The following is a 19,048-nucleotide window of genomic DNA, read 5'->3' as shown; positions in this document are numbered from 1 at the left end:
GGCATCACGCTACCTAACTTCAAACTATACTACAAGGCTACAGTAACAAAAAACAGCATGGTACTGGTACCAAAACAGACATATAGACCAATGGAACAGAACAGAGGCCTCAGAAATAACACTACACTTCTATAACCATCTGATCTTTGACAAACCTGAGAAAAACAAGCAACCAGGAAAGGATTCCCTATTTAATAAATGGTGTTGGGAAAACTGGCTAGCCATATGTAGAAAGCTGAAACTGGATCCCTTCCTTACACTTTATACAAAAATTAACTGAAGATGGGTTAAAGACTTAAATGTAAGACCTAAAACCATAAAAACACTAGAAGAAAACCTAGGCAATAATACCATTCAGGACACTGGCATGGGCAAAGACTTCATGTCTAAGACACCAAAGGCAATGGCAACAAAAGCCAAAATTGACAAATGGGATCTAGTTAAAGAGCTTCAGCACAGCAAAAGAAACTATCATTAGAGTGAACAGGCAAGCTACAGAATGGGAGGAAATTTTTGCAATCTATCCATCTGACAAAGGGCTAATATCCAGAATCTACAAGGAACTTAAACAAATTTATAAGAAAAAAACAAACAACCCCATCAAAAAGTGGGCAAAGGATGTAAACAGACACTTCTCAAAAGAAGATGTTTATGCAGACAACAAACATGAGAAAAAGCTCATCATCACTGGTCATTAGAGAAATGCAAATCAAAACCACAATGAGATACCATCTCACACCAGTTAGAATGGCAATCATTAAAAAGTAAGGAAACAACAGATGCTGGAGAGGATGTGGAGAAATCAGAATGCTTTTACACTGTTGGTGGGAGTATAAATTAGTTCAACCATTGGGAAGACAGGGTGGCAATTCCTCAAGGGCCTAGAAACAGAAATACCATTTAACCCAGCAATCCCATCACTGGGTATATGCCCAAAGGATTATAAATCATTCTACTATAAAGACACATGCACATGTATGTTTACTGCAGCACTGTTCACAATAGCAAAGACTTGGAATCAACCCAAATGCCCCCTCAATGATAGACTGGATAAAGAAAATGTGGCACATATACACCATGGAATACTATGCAGCCATAAAAAGGGATGAGTTCATCTCCCTTGCAGGGACATGGATGAATGTGGAAACCATCATTCTCAACAAATTAACACAGGAACAGAAAACCAATGTTCTCACTCATAAGTGGGAGCTGAACAATAAGATCACATGGACACAGGGAGGGGAACATCACACACTGGGGCCCATCAGGGGGTGGGGGGCTAGGGGAGGGGTAGCATTAGAAGAAATACCTAATGTAGATGGGTTATGGGTGCAACAAACCACCATGGCACATGTATACCCATGTAACAAACCTGCACATTCTGCACATGTACCCCGGAATTTAAAGTATAATAATAAAAAAAAAAAAGAGAGAGAGAGAGAGAGATTATCATGCCTCAGCCTCCCAAGTAGCTGAGATTACAGGTATGTGCCATCATGCCCAGCTAATTTTTGTATTTTTAGTAGAGATGGGGTTTCACCATGTTGACTGGACTGGTCTCGAACTCACAACCTCAGGTGATATGCCTGCCTCGGCCTCCCAGAGTGTTGGGATTACAAGTGTAAGCCACCATGCCCAGCTGGTTTATTCTAATAGGCTTCAAGAACCCATTCAGTCTGGGACGCCTGCTCTCATCCCATGAGTTTTGGTGTTTTGTAGGGTGAGAAATGAGCTGTTAATAAAATCCTTTCTCCAAGCAGAGTAGTAAATTTACTTTTTGTTGTTGTTGAGATGAGGTCTCACTTTGTTGCCCAGGCTGGTCTTGAAATCCTAGCCTCATGGGATCCTCCCCTCTCAGCCTTCCAAAGTGCTGAATTACAGGTGTGAGTCAGCAAATTTATTTTTATTTCCAACTCATCTTCATTTGGCTAGTATAGGATAACAATAGTAATCTCAATCTTTTGTTTTTTAATCATTTATTTAAAGGCCGAACTCATCCTACAAAAGAATGGCAAACTAAGAAAGTGCTTGGTGTTTTCAACACCCACTCCACATCATACACTGGAGTGGGCCATTTGCCCATTTAATGGTTTGTTCCAAATTACACTACAGTAAAATAGATATGATTCCCATTTTACAGTTGAAGCTCAAGAAATTAAGTTACTTGCTCCAAAGGTAGCAGGGGAGAGCGTGGATTCAGATGCAGGTCTACCATTCATCTAAGCCTGCATTCTTTCTAATACATTACGTCACCTGTCAAACACGGAGAGTTACAATTAGAAGGACTGTCTTAGTCCAGTCATTTTATTTCAAATGAAAAGATAACTCTCATTTTAATCTATTTTATTTATTTAATAAACAAATGGCCCAAAGCAGTTTTCTTTAAGTTTTTCTGCTTACTCCTTCTCTTAATATGAGGACCAAAAAGGTACTGGTACCAAATGAGAACCCTTATTATTTGACGTGGTAAGAATTAGTATAGATCCTATGTTGTAACATGTTCCACTCATGTTGACTACCCTTCTTTCTATATAATCTAACAGCCTTCATTGCACAGTTCATTTAACTTATGAACACTTTAATTCCAAAATTGCTAAATCAAGATTTTAAGACTAGAACTAAATTGTTTAATACAGAATAGAAGAAAAAGTCATTTACTTAAAAATGCATATATTTTCATCTTACATTTCTCATAACAGGAAATATAACATGTATATACATTTTTCCATAATACCTAACAAGAAGAAATGCTTATTTTTAAAAAATACTTCGGCTACTCACTAAAACCAGTTCTTGAAAAACTTTCCACGTTTGTTAATCCTGAAAAAAATGTTCACATTTGTTACCAGTTCTTAAGAATGAGGGAGACGTGACTTCCTGTTTCTACTGTTCACCTGCATCACGTTAGAAAGAGGGAATGGGCAGGGGTTCTAGGAAGGTATGATGTCTCTGAATTCGGTTGAGAAGCTGCTGTGCCACAGGTTTGAATTCTGTTTCCCAGTGGAGTTTGTGATAGTTTTTTAGGTCTGGATCAAAACTGCCATCCAGTGCTAGTTCTTCATCTGTATTAGAAAAATTTAAATTACAGCATTATTTAGAAATGTAATCCTATTGAATATCATTTAATTTTGATGATATGAGTTAAACTCACCCTGGGTCACCCTTTAATACCAACGTAACACAAGATAGGATTTCAGAGAAGTTCTTTACTCTCTTCTGTTCTTTATGAATACATCATTTTATTTTATTTTATTTGGAGAGGCAGGGTCTCCATGTATTGCCCAGGCTGGTCTCCAACTCCTGACCTCAAGCAATCCTCCCACTTTGACCTCCTCACGTGCCAAAGTGCTGGGATTACAGGTGTGACCTACCTCTCCAAGCCCATTACTTTACAATTAGTATATTTTGGTATCTTAATTTAAATGGGCAATATTTTTTTCAAAAAAAATCTGGCCAGGTGTGGTGGCTCATGCCTGTAATGCCAACACATTGGGAGCCTGAGGTAGGAGAATTGCTTGAGTCCAAGAGTTCAAGATTAGCCTGAGCAACACAGTGACAGCTCAGAAAAAATAAAAAATAAAAAATAATCAGAAGATTATCTGGGCATGGGGGCATGTGCCTGTGGTCCTAGCTACTCAAGAGGCTGAGGTCAGGAGGATCGCTCGAGCACGGGAGATTGAGGCTGCAGTGGGGCATGACTGTGCCACTGCCCTCCAGCCTGAGCGACACAGCAAGACCCTGTCTCAAAAAATAAAAAATCTGAGATTGAACTGAACCTTTATTTCAACTAATTCCTTAGTTTTTTATATGTAAGTTTGTATCTAAAAGTTCGATCACCATTTCTCAGAATTACTTCCTTATGTGTACATAGAAAAGTTAATTACTTCAAAGGTTAGATACAAAAGGAATCAGGAAATCTTTTAGGAAAGTAGTTCAGTTAAATTTGACACTTTACACTTTACTGAAAGTCAGAACTTTGCTGGCTTCACAGCAGCAGGGAAGCAGTCCTTTGAAAAGACAACCTTCCAACCCCCTACTCTCTCCAAAACTGAAAACTAGGAGGCCTTGGGAATCCTAAGGAATATTAGAATCCCAGGTGAGCCCATGGATAATGCAGAAAAGAACTTGTAAGAATCAAATGCAAAAGTACAACTTCAATTTCTAATCCAAGGGCATCCTGAATTCTGGGAACACCATATATTCAATCCAAGTAGGAAGATAAATGGCCACTGAGTTTCTGTGCTCATTGCCACAGCAATTTTATGTGTTGATGTTGAGCCTCACACCCTGTGTGACAGACTTCAGCAAAGTACACTGACCTGCCAGTCAGATTAGCTCTGCCACTTCCTACAACTGTGACACGAGGCCAACTTCTTAAATGGTAACCACTAAATCCTAAAACAACCACAGATGTTGTTACTTACATTGCCAACATTTTATTTATTTTTATTTTTATTTTTGCGGGGGGAGATGGAGTCGCGCTGTGTCACCCAGGCTGGAGTGCAGTGGTGCAATCTTGGCTCACTGTAACCTCTGAATCCCAGGTTCAAGCAATTCTTCTGCCTCAGCCTCTTGAGCAGCTAGGATTACAGGCATGTGCCACCACACCCGGCTAATTTTTGTCTTTTTAGTAGAGACAGAGTTTTACCATGTTGGCCCAGCTGGTCTCCAACTCCTGACCTCAAGTGATCTGCCTGCCTTGGCCTCCCAAAGTGCTGGGATTACAGGCTTGAGCCACTGCGCCCAGCTGCCAACACTTTTTTATAGGGCCAATTAAAATCCTATTATAAAATGCTTCATGACTCTGTTGATATCAGATTTTCTATACTGAATATTTGTGTACATTCACTGTGTCCTTTGGCACTAGGGGTGTTAGTGTCACCACCCAAAATAAGATAAGGGAGTCTGGAATCCCAGTTTGTACCTTCCTCTCATCACAACCAAGTGGTCAACTATGCAGTTCTAAGATAAACTCTAAGCAGACACAAACACTTCGGCAAGGAGCTCCATAGAGACCCTGTAAGCAAACCTAGATCTCCCCACCCATGAGACAACTGGGCCCCGAGGGGAGGAGAATGCAGGCAGTGTTTGGTGCCTTCAAAGCTCTTCCTGTTTGGCTACTTCCGGACAAAAAGAGTCAGGTAGTCCCAGGGATTTCAGATTTCATTTCGTTTTTTGAGACAGAGTCTACTCGGGAGTGCAATGGCGTGATCTCGGCTCATTGCAACCTCCATGTCCCAGATTCAAGTGATCCTTGTTTCTCAGCCTCCCAAGTAGCTGGGACTACAAGCATGTGCCACCAGGCCAGGCTAATTTCTTGTGTTTTTAGTAGAGAGGGGTTTTGCCATGTTGCCCAGGCTGGTCTCGAACTTCTGACCTCAGGTGATCCACCCACCTTGGCCTCCCAAAGTGCTGGGATTACAGGTGTGAGCCACCGCACCCAGCCAGTGATTTCAGATTTCTAGACCATCTTCCTACTCACTGTTTTCCAGATTTTCTGAACATTAAACTTGTTGACAAGTGAATTCTGCTGTATAAAAATAAAATTCTGTTGTATAGAAAACGAATTCTGTTATATAGAAAATAAATTATGGGCTGGGTACAGTGGCTCACGCCTATGATCCCATCACTTTGGGAGGCTGAGGCCGGTGGATCACCTGAGGTCAGGAGTTTGAGATCAGCCTCGCCAACATGATGAAACCCCATCTCTACTAAAAATACAAAAAATTAGCCGGGCATGGTGCTGGACACCTGTAGTCCCGGCTACTTGGAAGGCTGAGGCAGGAGAATCACTTGAACCCAGGAAGCAGAGGTTGCAGTGAGCCGTGGTCATGCCACTGCACTCCAGCCTAGGCAACAGAGAGAGACTCTGTCTCAAAAAAATAATAATAATAAAAAAAGAAGGAAAGAAAGAAAATGAATTCTGTTGTAGAAGTCCTTCTTCCCCAAGCTGCTGGCGGCTGAGCAGTATGGCCTGTGCATGTCATAGTCCCTTCTTCCTCCCAGGGCTTTGGTTGGATTTAGTGGTTTTAGCAAAATCTCTGTTGGGTGTGTGGCTTTTTAAAATCTAATGTCAAGACCATGTTACTTGTCTTGAGGCCCAGCCTATAGTTAATCCACCCACAAACCATATTAATTCTAAATTGGGTTAGACAAGATAACAAGAATAGCCAAACAGCTACAGGTAAGAGAAATGAGGTCTAAAGTTTCAAAGTAAATACGGTGACATACATTAAAAGTGCCATATCACATGGGGTATTAAATTTTGGAACTTGTACTGCAAAGAGTAGCAGAGGCTGATTGAGTAAAAATTTAGATCTATGATTCAATGTTTTTTTTTTAAGAGACAGAGTCTCATTCTGTCACCCAGGCTGGAATGCAGTGGTGCAATCATAGCTCACTGTAGCCTAGAATTCCTGGGCTCAAGTGATCCTCCCACCTCAATTGAGTGGCCAAGACTACAAACACAAACATCTAGCTAATTTTTTTACTTTTAGTAGAGATGGGGTCTCACTATGTCGCACAAGCTGGTCTCAAACTCCTAGCCCCAAGTGATTCTCCCACCTCGGCCTCCCAAAGTGCTGGGATTACAGGCACGAGCCATTGCACTCAGTCTTTAATTCTTTTTAAGATTTGAATCATCATAAGTTAGAAACTGTGCGTCATAGTAAGTATTTTCCATCATGACTCTGTATACATATACCTACTTACATACAAATAAATGTTTCAAGTACAATACTTGTCCTTACTACATGTAATATATTGTGATATTTTCTTTCTTTGTTAATTCATTTTTTTAAAGATGCTGGTCACAACCAACTAAATTGATTTCCTAACCTGCAGTGTGAAAAGTGCTTATTTAGATAACCAATCATTCTTAAGCTTTCTTTAGGCACAGCATGCTTCCAAATACTAAAATTTGGGGCAAAGTATTAGAAAGGATTAAAAGACCTTACAATAATCAATGATCATTACAACACAATCATTATTAGAAGTTTGTGTCCTGTAGCATCTATAAAAGCTTTCTTTACTCACTACACTATTTCCTAGCTAGCTGTTCAGCAGCAGGTGGCTGTTTAAGGGATTTATCATTGCCCTGACCATTCTCTTATAAGGTAAAGTTGTCGAATGTTCTAGAAGCACCTGATAGCTCTTCAGCATAGGTTGATATGATCCTCCAACTTCAACATGGGGCTCCACTCTACCCTTGTCACAAAACCTAAGTGCCCACTGCCACATAACTTATGATGAACATACAACAGCCTAGTGTACTTCCCATTTGCAACAATAAACTGCACACATGGTCATTAGGTGCCAGCTCCCCGCAGAGGGGCTCATGGTAGACTGGAGTGCTCAGTACACCACTAAGAACTTCAGCATCAACACACTGCTTATGAGCTCATAAGACATAACTGGAATATAGTGGACAGTTTCAGACCACGTTCTTTTAAAGCCACTTTCCAGAAACACTGTCAACATTCCAACGATGTTGATATATTACTTCTCCCTTTTTTCTAGTCACTTGGCAAGAAAAAGTTAGGTAACTTACATTACTATAGAAATTGCCATACCAGTATTTCCAAAAACAGTGCTCATACTTCAACGTGGGCCTCGGTAATTTAATAGCTCATCCTGTTTCCAAAATGGCCTGTTTTTTGTTTTTTGTTGTTGTTGTTTTGTTTTGTTTCTTAGCTATCTTTGTAAAAGAATTGAAATGCAAATATACTCTCACCCACATGCCCATTTCACTTGCAGCAGTCCCACTGCCCAGACACAGCCTGTCAGAAGTCAGGGTCTGAGTGCCCACTGCCGAGAGAAAAGCACAGCCCAGCACCCAGCCCACGAGGCCCAGTCCCCACGGTTCGGTTCGTGAAGGGGAGCTCTCGATCACGTGAGAAACCTGGGATGCACTGCACAGTGACTCGGCTCCCTGAGTGAGCTGTGTTTATTTGCTGTTATCCATGCCACAGTCTCCCGGCAAGGGTGGGGTGGAGTAAGGGTGTTCTAGGCAACACAGGGCTAGTTGGTTGTTTTTGGATGGAAAGTCCTGCCTTTGCTACAGTATGACTTCAGGCAAGCCACTTAACTGTCCTAAAACCTACTTTCCTTATCTGTCACCTAGCTGATGGCCTCAGAGAGATCTTTCAAAAATAGAATAAACATGCTTTTAAAGGGATATAGCACTATTGAAACAAGGTACCACCATTGGTAGCCAATCCACATGCTGCTATCAAGTACCTTCTTTGTATGAGGCAATATCCTCTCCCTAAGGTGGTTCAGTTGGAAAGGGGAAATAAAACTCACAAAATAATAATACAGGATAATTACAGGACAAGTTCCACAATTCATGATTGATTGCTATATAAGAAGTCTAGATTTCCTATGACTAGATTATGACTGTGGGCTTGAGAAGCTATGTGGGAAGGGCCTGCACCTGGATAGGCAGATTGGGATGAGCAGGTAGGATATGGAAGAGACCATGTGCAAAGGCACAGAGGTGGGAAAAGCACGACCAGAAGTCCAATTTGGCTACGGAAAAGTTGGGAATGGACCACAGTCAGCCCTTCGCATCCACGGGCCACACGTCCACAGGTTCAACCAACCACAGATAGAGAATATTTGAAACAACAACAACAATAAAAAGAATACAAATAAAAATCACAGCACGACAACCATTTACAAAGCGTTCACATTGTAGGTATTATAAGTAGTCTAGAGATGGTTTAACATGTGCAGGAAGATGTGTGTAGGTGAAATGCCAATTCTATGGCATTTTATATCAGACACTTGGACATCTGTGTTGGTATCCGAAGGAGGCCCTGAAACCAATCCCCCCAGATACCAAGAGGGGACTGTAACAGGCAGCAGGGCCCACTGAAATGAAGTGCCTTCCAGGTACACTGCCCCTGCTGAGAAGCCAGCCATGCCCACACCTCCTTCCGATCCATCTTTGTGCCACACGGCCCCACAGTCCCACCATCCTTGTTATTTATGGCTGATTGCCGCAGACTTGGGTAACAAAGGAAACCACACGTAGCCTGTCACCGGGTAGCTGCTGCCTACGCAGGAAAGCCCTGGGCCACAGGACAGTGACTCACTGAGCCAATCGTATCTTCTTCCTGAGTGGGTGACATAGGAAAGTGCCCTGGCAACAGACACACACAGGGAGGGCAGCAAGTGGAAGCCTGGAGGTAGCTGAAGCCATGATCTAGAAGGAGCCTAGAGGGAGTAAGTGGGGAGCAAATTCTTTCCCTAACAGCGGACACAACACAGCTGCGTCTCCAGAATGGTGGCGCCCAGGGGGCGGAGCTCATGACGCCAGCGGCTGAGGGGTCACTTGGGACTCCCAGCTCCTGACTGGCTCTCTGGGAGGCTTTGAGCAGTATCTTGTTTCCTGGCTTCTGTCTTGTCTGTACACTCTTCCCTTAAGCTCCTTTGCTAACGAGAGCAAGGGCTCTCAATCCTAGCTATTATCAGACTCACCTGTGGAACTCTGAACACAGATTCTCAGCCTCATCCCAGAGCTTCTGAATCAGAATTCCTAGGGCTGGGGCCGGGAAGGTGTTTCTGGTTTTTGGGGGTTTTTAACTCCACGGCTGATTTCAATGCTCTACCACCATCGAGAACTGAATTAAGGCAACCTGAACATGCACTTCTGCTTCCTACAACCTGAGACAGTTTAATGCTCATGGAGCCAACTGTGAAGCTCAATGATGAAAAGAAAATGCTTATTTTTTTCCTTATTGTTTTAAAACACATATACAAAATTATATTTACCTGGAAAAACCAAATTTCACATCGACCTAGCACACCCAATTCTTTCAAACAACTCCTGAGTTCCAGTTCCTGCTTAGTGGCATAGTGTTACAACACTTAAGAGCTTCCAGAGCACGTCAGCCACCTTCTGAGGACTTGCTATGTGGCCGGCACTGTGTTTAGGCTCTTTGTACACATCTGCTCATTTATCACCCTGCAAGCTGGACATTAATTATCCTCATCTTGGAGATGATAACATATCATTTCGGAGCGGCTGAGAATCTGTGTTTTTAAAAGTTCCACAAGTGAGTCTGCTATGCAGCTAGGATTGGGAGCCTCTGCTGTGGTTGGTGAAGGAATGTAAAGGAAAGGTGTCTAAGCTTTCTCAGGTTGCGGAGAAGTTGAACTCAAACTTTAAAAACTCAGCACCTATGGCTTCTGAGTGACCTTGAGCCTTTCCACAGGGCCTCCCGGATCCAGTATGGTGGCTGGGCAGTGATGGGTACATCTCCTCTATTTGGGAAAAAGGATTATTAAAAACACTCATTTACTGACCCAAATCATTGTTTTTAGAATTAACCCAGGATGAAAAAAAAATTATTCTAAAATTATAAAAAATTTTTAAATGTAAAAAATGATCCTGGCCAGGCAAGGTGGTTCCCACCAGTAATCCCAGCACTTCGGGAGGCTGAGGTGGGAGCATTGCTTGAGCCCAGGAGTTTGACACCAGCCTGGGTAACATAGTAAGACCTCATCTCTACAAAAAAAAATTTTTTTTAATTATCTGGGCATGGTGGTATGTGTCTGTAGTCCCAGCTACTTGAGAGGCAGAGGCAGGAGGATCACTTGAGCCCAGGAGTTTAGGGCTGCAGAGAGCAGTGATCGCACCACTGCATTCCATCCTGGGTGACAGAGCAACAAGCAAAGAAAGAAACAATCTTCTTTCCTTTGATTTGTATCAGTGATTTCCTTCCTTTCAAGGATATAAACCCCATTGTAATGCCAAATAGTCTCACAGGCCCTCACCCACATGACAATTAACGTAGCTAATTAAAACGTACAGCTTCATTTAAAAGCATGACTTAATTGAGTAGCTTTTAGCCATTTTTAGCCCTATTTTCTCAATTACAACAGTGTCTATATGCTTTTGAACAAGAGAAATACATTTATGCTGAGGTCTTATATTTACGCACTTTAGAGAAAATGCAACAACAAAAAAAAAGCCACAGAAGAAATCATGATTGTATCTAATGAGTTGAAAGTCCTTCTGTCCCCATCGTAAATAGCATTCAGCCTCTTCAGATAGTTCCAAATTATAGTAATCTTTAACATACTCTTGTTGCTTATAGAAATATAGTCACCCAAATGCATACTACTATTTATCTGAACAGGTCACAGAAAAAAACTATCTCACACTCCGATAAAACTCACAGACTCACCATAGTCAAGAGCCTTACCTAAAAATGATGAGAGCAGGAGTAAGAGTGTGTTGGTGTCTTCATTTCCAAAACACGACGAAGCATTAGTGATGTTTTCACTGAAGTTCCATAAAGTTTTACAAACCAAGGAGGCCAGTTGCCAATCAGTAGGACCAAAATCTCTTAAACAATCCACTAACCTAGTAAAGTTCAAATTGAGAAGTTATTAGGTCAGAATCTGTCTTTAATATTGTTAGCATGATTATTCTTCTGTGATACGTAAGTATAATCCAGAGATCACTTAAAATAATTCCTTATTTATAAAATTAAGTGGTTACAAAGTAGCAATAATCTACTTCTGCACCTTTTTTTTTTTTTTTTTGAGACAGAGTCTCACTCTGTTGCCCAGGTTGAAGTGCAGTGGCATGATCTCGGCTCACTGCAACCTCGGCTCACTGCAACCTCCACTCACTGCAACCTCTGCCTCCCGGATTCAAGCAATTCTCCTGCCTCAGCCTCCCAAGTAGCTGGGATTACAGGCATGCGCTACCACGCCCAGCTAATTTTTGTCTTTTTAGTAGAGATGGGATTTCACCATGTTGGCCAGGCTGCTCTCGAACTCCCAGCCTCAAGTGATTCGCCCACCTCGGCCTCCCAAAATGCTGGGATTACAGGCGTGAGCCACCGTGCCCGGCCTATTTCTGCACCATTTTAAGTATCCAGTGGAATCTAAACTCCCTCTTCAGCCTCAGCTTAGGGGCTTCCCAATGTTGAAATCCCTTTGCCCCACAGGAATGATGAGAGGACCCAAGCTCCCGAGAACACGATGTCCCTCAAATCCCGAGTCAGTATCCTACACCTGGAAACTTACTTCTTAATGCCACCTCCTTCTTTCAGGATGACACGCTTGTCTTTATCCACAGTGAGATTGAGGAGAACACCACAGGCAGAAAAGCAGATATCCTGATGCTGAGCATCCAGCAGCGCCATCATGAACCTGTGGACTACGAGGGAAGAGCGCAAACGCAGCCCAGTAAAAGCCCAGGGTTCCCAGCTGTCTCTTGTTTTACAGATGGTACAGGGGAAATGGGAGTGGTTTGCAAATCCAGAATCCCTGTTAAGGGACTTAACTCATTCTTCCTAAGGCTTTATCCATCACCCGGCAGTGGGTTCCCCAATACCCACCACTCCCAGAGCTGACACCCCCAATCCCCAGATACTGCAACACCTGACCCAGGCAGCAGCTGCTTCTCCACGGCAGTGAAAGAGTCCCTGCTGGTGGACACGAGGGAGCACAGGTGACACTCATCTAACTGCCAGTTGTTCTCAAGGGTTTTCCTGAACCTCCAGTAGCAACTGTCTTTAAATACACAGCCCTGGAGCGGGGAGCTGGCTCCCCGTGGGATCATTCCTGAAGTCTCCCAGGGCCACGTGTAAGACTCAGACTGCTGAAAACCAACCTGTGGCAAGGCAGGCCTTCCAGTGTAGGGCCATCTCAGGGCAGCACAGGCTCCCGCCTCTGGGGAACCAGTTTCCCTTACTCCTAGGAAATGCAACTGGGAACCGATTGTCCTGTTTTCTCATCTCTCAGCAGATGCTGAGCAAAGGGTTGGGGAAGAGTGGGTAAAGTGTGCCTTCTGCCTCCTCCCATGGGGCATGCACCTGAGAGGGGCTGCCCTGTTCCAGCCCCGGCCCTGTCGACTGGGTTGGGCAGTGAGCTTGGCAGAGGCAACATCACATACATATGTGCTCTTAAGAGGCTAAAGAGTGCCCAGCAAAATGTGCAGTTATCTGTAGGTAGTGAGAGCTGGAGCATGGTTTGCTGCTGCTGCTTTTTATATCTGTATTATTGAAATTTTCCATTACGAACATGGAAGTTATGTTTTTAAAATTATTATTGTTCCATGAAATATTTGAGACATACAAAGAGTCAAAGTATACTAATATTTGAGACATACAAAAATATTTGAGACATACAAAGGGTGTAAACATGTGGGTACTTGCCACTCAGTTTAAGAAATAAAACATTACTTTCCAAACAACATGTAACATAATAAATATAAACAATTCTTATTTGTTGATAATAAATAACACTATAGGTCTAATGATAATCTTTGGACATCCCTTTCCTTCCAAAGGTGAATGCAGTCTTTTTTTAATTTTTAATCTTTATCTTTCAGAGGTAGGTTCTCACTCTGTCTCCGAGCCTGGAGGGCAGTGGCACAATCATGGCTCACTGCAGCCTCGAACTTCTGGGCTCAGCTGATCCTCCTGCCTCAGCCTCCCAAGTAGCTGGGACTACAGGCATGTGCCTGTCTCGCTAATTTTTAATTTTTGTAGAGACAGTGTCTCACTATGTTACCCAGGTTTATCTCAAACTCGTGCCCTCAAGCAATCCTCCCACCTTAGCCTCCCAAGGTGCTGGTATTATAGGGTTGAACCACTGGACCCAGCCTGAACCCTGTCTTAAATTGGAGTTTACTATTTCCAATTACTATTTATACTGTATAGCATCACTACATGAATACCTATGCAGAAGCAATACCCAAGATAGTTTTGTATGTTTTAAAACTTATATTCATGGCATTCCTCTGTATATATCCTCCTATTGCTTTTGAATGCTAGAGAACATTTTATTGCGTGAATATACCATAATGAATTTGTCCTCTTGTCTGTTGAGGGACATTTAGGTTGTTTCTACTTTTTGCTATTATAAGCAAAATGTAATAGACATTCTAATACATAAAAGAGAATGTCTTCTTGAGAATATGCCCCCAGACAGAAGTGATGACTCAAGATTCACTGTTTCTGTTAGACATACACACACCCCATCTTGGTGCACAGAAGGCCATTCACAAGGGAGAGGGGAACACTGCCTAGGTCCATCTTGGCATCCTGAGCCAGGAGCCTCAAACACGGAGCTCTACAAATCTCAAAGCAGAAACAAGTACAACACTGTAATGACTCAAGCTCCAAAACCACTCCGCTGATTATTGGCAAGAAGTGAATGTTTATGAATTCTAGTGTCATTAACTCACCATTGTTCTGCACAATGAAATCGCAGACATCACGGTCCTGGGAGAGATTTCCGAAAACACGCACAGCCTCCAGGATTCCATCCATGTTGTTACTGACAAGAAGCTTTAAGAGCACTGGATTTGGCGACCAGAGAAATTAAATCAGTGAATTTAAGTTTTAACTTAAAGGTTAATGGAAATCAACATCATACTAAATACTGATAATTTTAAAATTATGATAAAATACAAACTGTAAGGGACTTTAGCAAGAACTAAGAAACTAATTTTTCCCATTTCTAGTTTCCCCATATTCTAATTTCTTAGAATCATCAGGTTCTAAGTAAGACATTTTTGTACCAGAAGGCAGAAGATAGTAATGTCTCCAGCTCTGTGTTTAGTTAATAAAATCGAAACCTCAAATGAGCACTCCTTTATCCACATCCGACTCTGAACCTTACATTCAGCAATATATAGCTTTTTGTCTTGAATTATGGAATTCTTCACTTGGTAGTAAGATAAATTGTTGATTGTCGCTGTAGCATTGATCACCAGCTCCTCACAATCATCAAGTGACTTGTATTCTGAAATGAAGTGAGGATAAGGGAGTCAAAGACCCATTGCAGGAGTAGAACCAAGCACGTTGTAACTACAGCAACAGCAGGGCCAGGAGCAGGCTGCTGTCACGGCAGGGTCCCTACAAAGGCCCTGGAGAGGCAGCTTTACCACTTGATTTCCCCCGACTCCTCCTGCACGGAAATGCCCCAAATACAAGGGCCAGCTCCTGGCCAGAGCAGAGAGGATACTGTCAACTCAATCCTTGCAGCCAGGAGGTTTGGAAAAGCCCGGCTGATCTGGGCTCTGTGTCTGAAGTAAAGCAAAGGGGCCAACATGGCAGTGGGCGGAGCCATCTCTATTCCCGCCTGTTTGCTGGGTTCTCAGGCTCTCCCAGGGGCTCCTCCCGGAGTCTTTGCCCTACTTCGCACACCGCCTCCTAACAGAATAGCCCTGGGGTCATGATCTGTCTGTGACTATGAACTCTAGAAGACACCTCTGGCCTCCTCTACCACCCCCTAATTCATCTCTCAGCACTTGCTGGCTTCCCTTCTTCCACTTTTGCCTCCCTAAATCTATTCTCAACACAGTTATCCTTTAAAAGCAAGTCAGTTAATGCCACCCACCTCATAACCCATGAATAGTCCACGTTGTCTGGTCCACAAGACCTACCTGGCAGCTCCAGGCCTTACCTCTCTGGCCTCATTTGCTCCTCCTACTCCCAGACCACCAGGGTCAACCACAGCAGCCTCCTGGCCTCCTGGAATATGCCAGCATGCCCCTGCCTGAGAACCCGTGCACTGCTGAACTTTCTTCTGGAACATACTCTCCTCCCAGTTAGCCACTTGGCTCACTCCTTACGTCCTCCAAGCAGTCGCTTAGAGGCCACCTTGTTGGACATACTTTCCGTAACCTCCCTATTTAAAATAGCACCTGTTCTCTTTTCTCTTACCCTGCTTTAATTTTCTCCATAGCACATATGACCACCTGATGTTATATATGTGTTTAATGTTTGTCTTTCAGCCCTAAAATGTCAGCTCCCTGAGGCCTAGGGATGTATCTGTTTTATTCATGGCTGCATTCCCAGCTTCTAGAACAGTGCCTGGCACATAGTGAGTGCTGGATGCAAGAATAATTGATCCTCTAGCTTAGCACATAAGGCCCTTAGTGGTTTTTGTCTCTGCCTCCCACTCAGTCTCCAGACTCATCTGTTGACGTTTCTGGCCACAGTGTGGGGAAGAGCAGATGCAGGGCTGCAGCTGGGAGTGGTCCCAGTGACCTCAACATAGCACGGACATGGGCAATGGCAGAGATGTGGCAGAGTGGAGACTGTGCTTGGCAGAGACTGGACGGGGTGTGAGGGAGAGGAATCACCTGGGTGTACATAACTGGGTAGATGCGTGAATTAAGGGCACAGGAGGAGGGCCGAGTTCAGGGACAGGTCATGAGTTCAGCTTCAGATATGCTTCTGAAGCACCCCCAGGAGAGGAGGGGTAGGCAGTTGGATATGAGTTGGGCAATCAGACTGGCTGAGCAACACTGCAAAACCCTGTCTTTACCAAAAATACAAAAAATTAGCCGGGCGTGGTGGCACGCGCTTGTAATCCCAGCACTTTGGGAGGCCGAGGTGGGCGGATCACTTGAGGTCAGGAGTATGAGACCAGCCTGGCCAACATGGTGAAACGCCGTCTCCACTAAAAAGACAACAGTTAGCCCGGCGTGATGGCACAAGCCTGTAATCCCAGCTACTCGGGAGGCTGAGGCAGAAGAACTGCTTGAACCTGGGAGGCAGAGGTTGCAGTGAGCCAAGATTGCACCACTGCACTGCAGGCTGAGTGACAGAGGGAGGCCCCATCTCCTGTATGAAACCGAAGTTTTGCCTCGGGGAGCAAGCAGGGCGGCTATGAGCTAAGGAAGAGGACTGTGCTTGTTCTTAAATTCTCTGACTTAAGTACCGCCCCCTTGGGCCATCTTTTCCTGTTCATTAAAGAGAACAGCCGTTTTATAAATTACGATGTTGAAAGGAACGCTCAGTCATTTGTAGGCTGCAGAAGACATAGACTGTTCCTTCCGCCAGTGGCCCCTCCCGCTAGAGCAGCCAGCAGAGGCCCAGTACCTGGTAGACACTTAATGGATACTTGGAAAAAGAATAAAGAAAGACCTGACTTCCTGTGTTTTAGTTTAAGTACATAAAAAGGGAATAAGGAACTGAATTATTTTGGTTATCAATATGGATTCTACTGTAAGGAAATATCCTAGTTATGGTAAAAGAAGGGACACAGGACCTCCAAAATTCTTCCCTCTTGCTTTGGCCATGACTCTGAAGCCAGAACCCTGTGCTTCCACTCACTGGCCGTGTGACCTTACTCAAGTTATTTAACCTCCCTGAGCCTCAATTTCCTTGACTGTAAAGTGAGCATGATCATTGCACCTAGAGTTGTTACAAAGTTTAAATGCATTCAAGGGTTTAAATGAATGCGTGGCACATAGTGGGTGCTAAGTAAGTGCTTATTAAATGAACAGATGGGCCATGCAGAATGACCGCTCATGGGGGGCGGCTCAGGTGAATGTCTAACTCTTGGGCAAAGGGTCTACAGCCCTGGTTTCCTCCAGCCCCAGACTGATGGCACTAGGTCTTGGGCAGTGTTTGGGGATCTGTTTTATTTCTCTTGCCTTGGTAGGAGAATTCGTTAGCTTGTCCAGAACATGCAGGGTAGCTCTTAGGTGTCTAACCTCCCAAAGGACCACACGTTTGATTAGCAGGAGTGGTGTCCGGTACCTGGAACTAGAGGGTAGGTCCTCACAGCTGCTAAGCATTTATCATGAACAGCACCAGGCACTTTACATGCATGTAACCCCCAAAAGTCAGCTGCTAATAAGTTTTACATGCACTTACAAGAATTCACACCCACAATAATTCATTCTCGAAAGGTGCATCTGTCTCAGTTACCTTGGCCTGTCATAATAAAATACCATAAACTGGGTGGCTTGAGCCAACAGAAATTTATTTTCTCACAGTTACGGGGGCTGGAAGTCCAAGATCAGGGAGCCTGCGCGGTCAGGCTCTGGTGTCTCTTCTTATAAGGGCCCTAACTCCAGCATGAGGGCACCACATCATGGCCTTATCTAAACCTAATCATCTCCCAAAGGCCCCATCTCCAAATACCATCACATGGGGCTTAGGACTTCAAAGATGAATTTAGGGGTCAGATGAGAACACTGAGGTTTAGAGAAGTTCAATACCTCGCCTGACTTCACAGAGCACACATCTGAATCCAGGTCTATGTGACCCTACTATCCTACTCTTTCCACAGAACCCTGCTGAAGTCAAGGACGCAGTGTTGCTGAGTTCCCATTGGAGCTAGTTGGGGCAATAGACTGCTTCCAAAAAAGCATGACAGAACCATCCTACCCTCTATAATTGACTCACGGATACAAGAAAATCTGGAATTTGGACTTGCCACTAAGTCAGCAAATCTCTGAGTCTGGTGGCTTACTGAGAGGGTCAGTTCTTACTAGAAACATTATTGATTTTTAAAAGACCCTCTGCAATGAGGCTGACCTCTCTAGGCAAGTCCTGGGGTACAAGCAACTCCCTGTGAAGGGTGCAGGGCTAGAGGGAGGTAGGAAGAAAAAAACCCAAGGGATGGCCTTCCCACGTGACTAGGCAAGGGGGCCATGCCACAAGAGCCATCAGGCTGGGAGGAGTGCTCAGCTCTGAGGGTAAACAGGACAGCAGCAACTCTGACTTCAGTCAGCACAACCAAGCCCTGGGTAGGCCCTTTCGATAGTCACAGTCACAGCCCAGCACTGGCCCTGCGTTGCTCTAAGCTGCCAGGCCTGTCGGAGGGGGCAGGAGGCCGTTCCTGGAATGTGATCACCACTCCACACCGATGCAGATGAAACAGGTAGGAAATCCCCAGAGACCAGTGTAGAAAGGGCTTAGCAGGGCTCAGAAACTCACCCAGGAGTCGAGTCATGTAAGGGGAAGGTAGAAGGGGGTGACCCCCTGTCAGGGGTGACTTTTGCTCTTCTATAAACTTTTATTTGGAGATAAAATCTTTCAGGAGCAAATAGAGAAGGGATCACCTGCTTGTCCAAACAACTGCCTAAGGCATAGGAGGCAAGAGGCCTGAGCCATCACGGGAGAGCAGGGTTTCTTCACTTCTGCTCAACCTCATATGGTACCAGGCTCTAATACAGAGACTAAAACATTTCTCACAGGGAGGCCCTTGACCACCTGTATCGGGAGCAGCCAGGGAGCTTTAGAGAGAGTCTCACTCTGTCGTCCATGCTGGAGTGCAG

General features: G+C 44.0%; 1 protein-coding gene across 1 annotated transcript in view; it reads right to left on the bottom strand.

Annotated features, from left to right (window-relative positions):
- Positions 1-2,435: 2,435 nt before the first annotated feature.
- The window catches only part of ARMC2 (armadillo repeat containing 2), a 126,825-nt gene continuing 110,212 nt past the window's right edge, over positions 2,436-19,048 (bottom strand). Inside the window, exons 15-19 of the mRNA XM_011975944.1 lie at positions 14,650-14,772; positions 14,213-14,326; positions 12,046-12,178; positions 11,214-11,374; positions 2,436-3,062 (exon numbers count right to left, since the gene is read on the bottom strand). Coding sequence (XP_011831334.1) covers positions 2,905-3,062; positions 11,214-11,374; positions 12,046-12,178; positions 14,213-14,326; positions 14,650-14,772 — 689 coding nt within the window. The 3' untranslated portion in view covers positions 2,436-2,904. The remainder of the gene's footprint in view (positions 3,063-11,213; positions 11,375-12,045; positions 12,179-14,212; positions 14,327-14,649; positions 14,773-19,048) is intronic.

This window comes from Mandrillus leucophaeus, unplaced genomic scaffold (assembly GCF_000951045.1).
Source record: "Mandrillus leucophaeus isolate KB7577 unplaced genomic scaffold, Mleu.le_1.0 Scaffold160, whole genome shotgun sequence".
Lineage (NCBI taxonomy): Eukaryota > Metazoa > Chordata > Mammalia > Primates > Cercopithecidae > Mandrillus > Mandrillus leucophaeus.
This window is presented reverse-complemented; position numbering and strand designations above follow the sequence as displayed.